This window comes from Nicotiana tomentosiformis, chromosome 12, assembly GCF_000390325.3.
Source record: "Nicotiana tomentosiformis chromosome 12, ASM39032v3, whole genome shotgun sequence".
Lineage (NCBI taxonomy): Eukaryota > Viridiplantae > Streptophyta > Magnoliopsida > Solanales > Solanaceae > Nicotiana > Nicotiana tomentosiformis.
In genome coordinates this window covers 43,337,714-43,349,022 of record NC_090823.1, presented here as the reverse complement: position 1 = coordinate 43,349,022, position 11,309 = coordinate 43,337,714, and the positions used below count along the sequence as shown (strand labels likewise).

Here is an 11,309-nt window from a genome sequence, read left to right as displayed (position 1 = left end):
ATGGAAGCTATTAGGATCGCCCGGGAGAGTGGGATGACACTATCATGTTGGCTAGGATCAAGCCGGTTGCATACAAATATGCACCACCCTTTGGCTTCAAAGCCAAGGGTGTTTCTGGCGATTGGGACTCCAGCCATGATCCAGGCCGGTGTTATCCCTGGGATGGCTATTACTTCCGCTAGCCAAGGCCGGGCTGCTTCATCTAGGGTCATCTTCTCTAAATACTATACATCTTCCACATCCTCAAAATCGGCATATTTGTTCAAGGTGTCGCCATCAAACCGTATCTTTAAGTTCCGTACCTTTGTCACAGTAGTGCCCTTTTTGATGTGGGCAACATTTGCGTAGAACTCCTTGACAAGGTACTCATTGGCATCCGGAACCTTGCTGGTGAAGTACTTCCACCCTTTTCTCTCCTCAAACTGTCTCTTGACATTTGGATTGTGAGGAAGGAGATCTCTTTCTATAAATTATCGCTCAAGGGTGAGCGACCTTTGGGGCCACCATTCCCGAAATTTGAGGTATGCTTTCTTGCTCACGAATCTATCCGCCCACACCTCGGGCTTCCTTGATCTAGCAAGACCACCCACATCGTCATCCGAAACCTCGTCATCCTCATCTACATTGATAGGAGCAGCTGTTGAGGTCGGAGTTCCAGCAGGTGGGGAAGATGGCTCTGATGCCTCACTACCTCCCTCTGAGCCATCAGACGACCCAGAAGAGGAGGTAGCTTCATTGATTAGCCGGTAGGGTTGTGTAGATTCCCCCTCAGAAATCTCCCGGGATGGGAGATATTAACTTGTGTCTGATGATTCGGCAAGAGGTCTAGTGAGGGTTTGCTTTTTGCTTATGATTCTTTAAGCTGCTAAGGGCAAAGCTTGCTTTCCTTTGCCCCGGCCTCGGGAGGATTCTGCCCTCCCTTTTGATTTGTCTGCTCCTCCATGAGATCGCATCATTTTTTACAATACACAATTAGTGAAAGATAATTAGAATTGGGGTTCAATCATGCCTTAAAGCAGTACATATGAAATGAACAACATTGCTTCTCAAAACAGGGCATCGCGGACCGCGGAAAAGTGGACGCGGCCGTGAAATGCCCATCGCAGACCGCAAAAAAGTGAACGCTGTCACGAAGAGGTCAGGTTTAGACTACTGACTCTCTGATCTTGGACACAAGTGGACCACGAAAAATTAGACGCGGTCACGAAAAAAGGAATGCGGTCGCGAAAGCAATTAACAGACTCTTTGAAGTTCACAAGCGCGGATCGCGAAAACTTGAACGCAGCCGCGAAGGACCAACTGCGGACCGCGTAAAAGTGACCACGGGCGCAAACTCTTAGCAATCACTCAATAACTAAAAGTTGGGGTAGCGCGGATCGCGAAAAAATAAACGCGGCCGCCTACCCTATCACGGACCGCGTAAAATGGACCGCGGTCGCGAAATTCAAATAAGATCGGTACTAAGAACACTTATAACTAGGGTTTTCACTAAGTGTGCGAAAATTAGTTCAATTAACCATATAAAGTTACTAACCCCAGTCCCCATTAGGTATATAAACACTACCCACATGTATTTAAGTATCAATTAAGCATTAATTTGAGATCATGGCATGTATCTAACACTAACTAAAAAGAAAAATTAAAAAAAAAAAGAAAAGAAAAGAAAAAAATAAAATCACATCATGGAATTGAACATACCAGTTGTAAAATTGTAGTAGAAAATGAACTCTTAATGTGAATTAGATGAAAATTGAGAGCATGATGAGATGAACAGTGCTTTTTGTGCGGTGAAATGTAAAAATTTTAAGGAACCCTTATTTATACTAATCAACTATGGAACCCACCACCTTACCTGAGCGCGGCCGCAAAATTCTATCGCGGTTCGTGCTATGTTACTTTATGTAGACCAACTTCAAGCACATGGGTGCGGTCCGCAGAATATTGGCCGCGGCCGTAAAATTCAAAGCGGTCCGCGAAAATTGGAACGCGGCCACGATATCTGAAGGATTTTTTTTTTGACAGTCCAACTTCAGAGAGTTGGCATTTTGCTCTTTTCAAGTACGCATCCGCGGATAAAAATGTGCTGCCGTGAAATGCTCACGCGGACTGCAAAATTTTGGGCGCGGTTCGCGAACTTCCAACACCCTGTCAAAATCCTGCACTGCACAACCAGTTCCTACATACACTTCACAACCTGTTAGTCCAAAACAATGCCTAATCTAAGAAGAAAATCAAAAGAAAGAAAAACACATGGATTGCCTCCCAAGAAGCGCCTGATTTAACGTCGCGGCACGATGCATGTTACCATCATCATTTGAAATGGATCAAGGCCACCACATGGCTATCATCAATCTTGCCAAGGTAATGCTTCACTCGGTGCCCATTGACTCTAAAGATTTCACCATTTTTGTTTTTCAAATCGAGAGCACCAAGCGGAGTTACATGCACCACTTCAAAAGGGCCACTCCAATTTGACTTGAGCTTTCCCGGAAATATCCGTAACCGAGAGTTGAATAGAAGGACCAAGTCACCCTCCTTGAATTCTTTGTTTCGGATATATTTGTTATGTAAGTACTTTATCTTGTCCTTATACAAGGACGAGCTGGAATAAGCATGGAACCGGAACTCATCAAGTTCATTTAGTTGCTCTACCCGGAGATTGGAAGCTACATCCCATTCAAGGTTCAACTTCTTTAGTGCCCACATGGTCTTGTGCTCTAATTCAACCGGAAGATGGCATGTTTTCCCAAATACCAACCGGTACGGAGACATACTAATTAGAGTCTTGTAAGCTGTACGATAGGCCCATAAAGCATCGTCAAGTTTCCTTAACCAATTAGTCTGGTTTGCATTGACAGTCTTGGATAATATGCTCTTGATCACCCTATTGGAGACCTCAACTTGTCCACTAGCCTGTGGGTAATAAGGGTTGGACACCTTATGATTGACACCATACTTAGAAAGTAAAGTGTCGAAGGCTTTGTTGCAAAAATGAGAACCCTTATCACTAATGATAGCCCTTAGGGTGCCGAACCTTGTGAAGATATTTTACTTTAAGAAAGCCACCACACTCCGTGCCTCATTGTTGGGCAAAGCCACAGCTTCAACCCATTTGGAAACATAATCAACAACAACCAGAATATAAGTGTTCCCACATGAACTCACAAATGGCCCCATAAAGTCGATGCCCCACACATCAAAAATATCAATCTCAAGAATAGTGGTGAGGGGCATTTCATTCTTCTTGGAAATTCCACTAGCTCTTTGGCACTCATCACAATGCCTAACAAGCTCGCTAGCGTCTTTGTACAAGGTAGGCCAATAGAATCCATAGCTTAGGACGTTTGTAGCAGTTCTCGCCCAACCATGATGCCCACCGTAGGGCGAGGAATGGAAAGCTTCAAGAATACTCAATTGCTCCTCTTCCGTAACACATCTCCGGATAACACCATCATTGCAAATATTGAAAAGATATGGCTCGTCCCAATAATAATCCAAGCTGTCCTGTTTGAGCTTCCTCCTTTGGTTAGAAGAGAGCTCACTCAGTACAATTTCGGTCACAAGAAAGTTAGCCACATTGGCGAACCAAGGCATCCCATTCAAAGACACGGAGAGGAGTTGTTCATCCGGAAACAAATCATTAATCTCGAGGCCATCATGGGGACTCCCCTCCTCTTCCAGTCGGGATAAGTGGTCTGCCACTTGATTCTCACTCCCTTTTCGGTCTATGATTTCAAGTTCAAACTCTTGTAGAAGAAGAACCCATCTCATCAACCTAGCCTTAGAGTCCTTTTTGGTCATCAAGTAACGAAGTGCTACGTGATCGGTGTGCAGAATCACTTTGGCACCCATGAGGTACGGCCTGAACTTTCCATGGCAAAGACAATGGCTAATAACTCTTTCTCGGTCATCGTATAGTTGACTTGGGCGTCATTCATTGTTTTGCTTGCATAATAAACCAGATGAAATATCCCGTTGATCCTTTGCCCCAAAACCTCTCCTACCGCAACGTCGCTAGCATCGCACATGAGCTCAAATGGTAAGCTCTAATAAGGTGCGGTAATGATGGGAGTGGTAGTCAATCTATATTTGAGAAGCTCAAAAGCTTTCGTACAATCATCATTGAACACAAACTTTGCATCTTTTTCCAACAACTTGCACTAGGGGTTCACCACTTTTGAGAAATCCTTGATGAACCTTCGATAAAACCCTGCGTGATCAAGAAAGCTCCTCACTCCCTTGACGGAAGTAGGAGGAGGTAGTTTTGAAATCACTTCAATTTTTGCTTTGTCCACTTCAATACCGTTCTTTGAGATCTTATGGCCGAGGACAATGCCCTCCTCGACCATAAAGTGGCACTTTTCCCAATTAAGCACTAAGTTGGTCTCTTCACATTGGGCCAACACTTTGTCAAGATTATCCAATCATTCTTCAAATGAATCCCCCACAACACTGAAATCATCCATGAACACTTCGACTAAGTCCTCCACCATATCCGTAAATATTTCCATCATACATCGCTGAAAGGTAGCCGGTGCATTACACAAACCAAACGGCATCCGTGAGAATGCAAATATGCCATACGGACAGGTGAAGATGGTTTTCTCTTGGTCTTCAAGTGCAATGAGAATCTGGTTGTACCCAGAGTACCCATCCAAAAAGCAATAATAAGCACGCCCAGCAAGTCCATCCAACATTTGATCAAGAAATGGCAATGGAAAATGTTCTTTGCAGGTCACTTTGTTTAGCTTTCTATAATCCATGCATACCCTCCAATCGGTAACAGTTTTGGTGGGGATCAACTCATTTTTCTCATTTATGATCACAGTCATACCCCCTTCTTCGGGACACATTGTACCGGCAAAGTCCATGAACTATCCGAAATGGGGTACACAACCCCTGCATCTAGCCATTTGATTATCTCTTTCTTGACGACGTCTTGCATGGCCTCATTCAACCTCCGTTGATGTTCCACGGATGGTTTGGTATCGTCCTCGAGTATGATTTTGTGCATGCAAAAGGCGGGGCTTATACCCCGAATTTCAGCCAAAGTCCATCCTATTGCCTTCTTCCTTCTTTGAAGCACCACAAGGGTGGAATCTACCTGCACGTTAGTTAAGCATGAAGAAAGAATAACAGGTAATGTGGAACAAGGTCCTAAGAACTCATACCTTAGGTGTGAAGGCAAGGGCTTCAACTCCAATGTTGGTGGCTCCTCGATTGAGGGCTTTGTTGGCGGAGTATTCTAGTTCTCAAAGTCCAAGGAAAGTTTACGGGGTCCATATGTGTAGGATCCCATTCCTTACAAAGCATTTGCACATTCTATCAAGCCTGCCTTCTCATCATCCTCTTGATTCAACAACACAACTTCCAGAGGGTCTTCCACATTGATCATAGCACTCGTGTCATCAACAATCACCTCCGTCACAAGATCCACAAAAGAGCATACTTCGTTGCTATTAGACTGCCTCATTGACTTGCACACGTGGAACATAACTTTTTCATCGCCCACCGGGAAGGTGAGCTCCCCAGCTTCCACATCAACCAATGCCTTCCCTATTGCTATGTCACGCCCCAAAATCGAGAAGCGCGACCGGCGCTCAACCGAGTGAACCCGACCAAGCAAGCCTGTTAGATTTCATTCTACCCAAACTCATCCACGAATGGAGATAATACATATTTTCCTTAATTAGACAAAAGGTGTTCACGTCTACAATACCAATTCATTTCCAATAGTTTCATCATTTTTAAAGTATCAATTGGACAAGTAATACAACCATAACATAATATATATATTTTGACTTTCCCAGCACCAATACATAACCCATACTATGTCTACGGAGCCGTCTATAAATAAAGAATAGTACAATGATAATGTCAGCAACAAGGCCCCGGCTATACCTCAAACAGAATACATAAAGTACAAAAGATTCATGACCCCGTAATGAAGTGGGGCTCACCAAGTCAGCTGAGAAGAAGGTGCACTGCTATCACTGATCAATATCTCCTGCTGTGGAAGCACCTGCATCCATTTAAAGATGCAGCGCCCCCGGCAAAAGGGATGTTAGTACCGTTGAATAGCACTAGTATGTATAACTAAACACCCTCTCAATATAATGACAAATAATACAACAAGATTATCATAAAATCAATGAAAGCCTTAATCAACATCAAACCTCAATTAAGGATCAAGACAGTATTCAATATTCAAATATACCATTGTTCACAATACCAATGTTCACAATACCAATGTCCATAATACTAATGCCATCGTACTTTTAGCACGGAGTCCGATCACGACCTGATCGGCTAGGCTCTCTCATTAGAGAATCAAACAAAATTACTATCAATACCAATACCACCGTAAATTTAGTACGGAGTTCAATCACGACCCGATCGGCTAGGCCATCTCATTAGAGACATCAACCATAGTTACAATCAATACCAATACCACCGTAAATTTAGTACGGAGTCCGATCACGACTCGATCGAACAAGTCATCTCATTAGAGACATCAACCATAATTACTATCAATACCAATACCACCGTAAATTTAGTACGGAGTCCGATCACGACTCGATCTGCTAGGCCATCTTATTAGAGACATCAACCACAATTACTATCATTACCAATTTCCAGCACAATCACCACCATGTGTGCAGCATGGTGTCCATATTCAGTATTTCATGCTCACCTTATCAATTTCAGACATCATTATCATCATCAACAACAAGTACAATTCAAATCAAGGTGTGTAGTACACATGTGAGCAATTTAGTGTCTAAGGCCTATAGAGATATTTCACAAAATTTGGCATAGTAGCCTTCATTTACTCTTGACTTAAAGTCGAAACATTATTAATGCACAGCCCATATTTTTAACACATCCTCAATTGGTAACATAACATGAATAAAACATTTGGGATGCTTGTTGAACATATATCTTTCAACCCAATCTTACTCGGAATAGCCAATTTCATAATGAATCACTCGGGACTTACATAATTTACATGAATATCATGGGATTCAATTCTAAGAGAAGAGTTTAGCCAACATACCTTATTTGAGCTTCCTTAAACTCTAAAACGTTCCGGAATTCTTAGCAACTTTAATCTCTAGGATGAAGACCTAGTGATCTTGCCTTCTTAATCTTCCAAAACTTGAGCAAGAATTGAAAAACAATTATTGAAGAACACCTTCTCACTCTAGGGCACTCTCTCTCACTCTAAAATGTCAGATTATATCTCAAAAATGGCCCAATACGTGTATTTAACGAAGTAGGGTCGGGTTTTAAAAACCCAACAATGAAGCTCCGGAATAGGTTCTGCGGTCGCATATGCGACCGCATAATGGTTATGCGGACCGCATATTGGTCGCATAATTGGTTACAAAATAGCCAAAAGAACTGTCTGTGTATGCGATCACTATGCGGTCCGCATAACTATTATGCGGTCGCATAATGCACCGCATAACAGTTATGCGGTCACATAGTCGACCGCATAGTTGCTTTCAACTGACCCAATTAACTGCCTCACTCTGCAGCCATTATGCGGTCCGCAGAGTGGTTCTGCGGTCGCATAATGGACCGCAGAAATGCATTTTTATGCCAAACATTTTCCTTTACTTTCCGGTTTCAACCAAAAAAGTCCAAGCCGCGGCTCGCAAGCTTGCCGCGAAGAAGTTCTACAATCCTCAAACACGTAAGCCTAGTCCGGCACCATGAAACATTATTTTCTTTGCAAACTTTACCGGGCTTTACACTTAAGTACTTCATAATTTTCCGTGGTGTTACATTCTCCCCCGCTTAGGATCATTCGTTCTCGAATGAGGGTTAAAATCTGTCATTAGCATCTTATACAACTCAGTTTGTTTCATACCACATTCGAGCAGCCCCAAATTTGACTAACTCCCAAAATCTCCAAAAAGTTTGCCTAAGTTTCCTTTGTAATTTGGCCTATCCACCTGTCAGAGAGTCCCAGAAACACATTCTAACATCATATATATAATCCAACGACGTAACATAATACGAAACAACACCAACTGTGGCCTCATAAGCAATATATTTCCAGAACGGAACACACTCAACATCAAGTGTACAAATCATATATAATTCATAGAAAGTAAGTCTTATAATTTTCCTAGATCACAACTTTATAAATACATGGTCATTCAAACAAATAAGGATACTTTTTCTTCATTTCTTCCTCGGCCTCCCAAGTAGCCTCTTCAACCTGCTGGTTTTGCCACAACAATTTTACGGAGGTAATTTCTTTATTTCTCAATTTTCGGACTTGGCGATCAATAATAGAAACCGGAATCTCTTCGTAAGTCAATTTCTCATTTACCTCAATAGTCTCAACCGGAACAATGATTGTCGGATCTCCAACTACTTTCTTCAACATAGACACATGAAACACCGGGTGTACTAATGGCATCTCAGGTGGTAGTTCAAGCTTGTATGCCACCTCACCGATCCTCTGAATGATTTTGTACAGTCCGACATACCTCGAACCCAATTTCCCTTTCTTACCAAATTACATTACCCCTTTCATGGGGGAAACTTTCAAGAATACCCAATCCTCTTCTTTGAACTTCAAATCCCTACGACGAACATCCGAATAGGATTTCTGATGACTCTGAGCAGTCTTCAACCGCTCCTTAATGATTTTAACTTTTTCCATGGCCTGATGTACGAGGTTTGTCCCTATCAACTCTGCTTCCCCAATTTCGAACCACCCAATGGGAGATCAATATCTCCAACCATATAAAGGCTCGAACGGTGCCATTTGAATGCTAGTGTGATAGCTATTATTGCAGGCAAATTATATGAGTGGTAAATGATCATCTCAACTACCTTTGAATTCTAGAACACAAGCACACAACATATCCTCAAGCGTCTGAATAGTCCGCTCTGCCTGCCCGTCAGTCTGCGGGTGAAAGGCTGTACTAAGATACACCTGAGTACCCAAACCATGCTGAAATTTCTTCCAAAAGTTAGTAGTGAATTGGGCTCCCCAATCAAAAATGATGGAAACTGGGGTGCCATGCAACCTGACTATTTCTTTGATATACAATTGAGCATACTGCTCCATTGTGTCGGTAGACTTAACAGGCAAAAAGTGTGCTGATTTTGTGAGTCGATCCACAATCACTCAAATCGAGTCAAACTTACGAGAAGTACGAGGCAATCCTACCACAAAGTCCATATTAATCATTTACCACTTCCACTTTGGAATTTCTATATTCTGTGCCAACCCATCGGGCTTCTGGTGTTCGGCCTTCACCTGCTGACAATTTGGACATCTCCCCACAAATTCCGCTACATTTCTCTTCATATCGTTCTACCAATAGACCTTCTTAAGATTATGATACATTTTTCGTAGAACTCGGGTGCACGAAATACTTAGAAGTGTGAGCCTCGGTCATGATTCTTTCCCAAAGACCATCCATATTTGGAACACATAACCACCCTTGGTACCTTAGTGTACCATCATCCAAGCCGAGAGAAAAAGACATAGTCTTATGTTTATGAATACCCTCATTCAATTGTGCCAACAATGGATCGTTATATTGCTTCTCTTTGACTTCAACAACAAGCGATGATTCAACCCTATTTTGCACAATTACCCCTCCTTCGCTAGAGTCCGCAAGATGAAATCCTAAACTAGCCAATCGGTGAACTTCCTTGGCCAATGGCCTTTGGTATGCCTCCAAGTGTGCTAAGCTACCCATAGATTTTCGGGTAAGAGCATCCGCCATAACATTGGGTTCCTCGGATGATATACAATATTGATATCGTAATCATTACGTAACTCATGACATCTTCTCTACCTTAGATTCAATTTCTTCGTATTTTTAAATATATTGAAGGATCTTTTGGTCCGTGAATATGTCCACCGGGACCCCATACAATTAATGACGCCAAACATTTAATGTATAAATCATAGTCGCAAGTCCTAAGTCATGTGTTGGATTATTTTTCTCATGATTCTTGAGTTTCCTAGAGGTATAAATGATCATCTTGACATATTTCATCATTAGTGGACCATCTATTTCAGATTTCTCTTTCATATGACCTCCTAGAAATTGAGTTCTACAAAAACTTCCTTGATACTGTTACGATCTTATTAGTACTTGTAACTTATTTTTCCAAATTTCTCAACAAAAGACATTACTAGGCCAGTTTTCTTATGGGACCATCTGTTTCAAATGAATAACATCTACGAGCTTGCGCGCACACCTTGATAACATCAACCTGCATGACATTGCCTCAATAGGTGAAGTAACATCGTGCTCAGACCTTTCTTAGCCATCCTCTTTCCTCATTGTAAGTCTTATAGGATTTTAAGAAACCACTATACTTCCCTGGTGAACATTCTCACGATTCCTCTTTACTTCTAAACACTTCCCAAAACACATATCGATACCCTTCATATATATATTTAACCCGAACAGGGCCTTTTCTGAAACATGCGATCCTCCTAAATTCTTCAACGATGACTTCTTATTTTCCTTATAAGTGTAGGACTTAGTCCACCCGATTCTATCCTCGATGAGTAACTCACCTTATTCCCCATATTGTAGTTACCAATAGTGTTTTCTGGTATTACAGCCTAAGAGCTATCATGTTAAACATGTTTGGTTCGTAACAAGTGTTCATCCTCTCTTAATCTATTTCAAACATTTCCCCTTTGGTCTAGGCAATATGTTGATACTATATTTCCTTTGTGACTAGAGCATTCACACCTATCCCATTTTGCCCTTAATTCAGAGTTGACAACCGTATTGTGCCACACACTTGTTTGCCTCCCATGAACTCGTAGTATCATTCTGTCTGGTTTGTTGTGTTTATCACACCACTACTTCATCACCAGCAGTCTCACTTTCCAATGTAATAAGTAGACATGAACTCCCTCTATATCTTTTAGTTGATATCCGGCATCACTCAAGTCGGCTGCATTACAGTTGATCCTTTATATATTCTGTTAACACTTGTGCTCTAGGCGAGTCCACCATTCTGATATGAACTATTTTGCGATAACCATGACCATCTCAATTTATAGGTTTTCTTCCAATTTTGCTTGCCTCATTCTCCCTAGTTATTGAATAGCTATGCGCCCTTCCATACATTACTGGTCTTTTCCCTTAGTTGGGAATTCATCCTGCTCGCCTCTCGACACTTGTTGGGATATCCGTGGGAAAGTGTGTCCATTCGTGTATCACTTAACACTTCCTTGATTGTAAGATTCTTAAGAGATTCTCCATCAAGTACCGATGCACTCTTGGGTTATTATAACATCACATTTATCT

The 11,309-nt window shown here is 41.9% G+C and overlaps 1 protein-coding gene across 1 annotated transcript; it reads right to left on the bottom strand.

The window, feature by feature from the left end:
• Window positions 1–224: 224 nt before the first annotated feature.
• LOC138902546 (uncharacterized) lies at window positions 225–4,853 on the bottom strand. Its single transcript, XM_070190427.1, has 5 exons — window positions 4,471–4,853; window positions 3,289–3,862; window positions 2,358–2,913; window positions 558–697; window positions 225–428 (listed from the first exon to the last, which is right to left on the bottom strand). Exons 1-5 carry the CDS (start codon window positions 4,851–4,853, stop codon window positions 225–227), a joined length of 1,857 nt encoding a protein of 618 aa, XP_070046528.1.
• Between the last annotated feature and the right edge of the window lie 6,456 nt (window positions 4,854–11,309).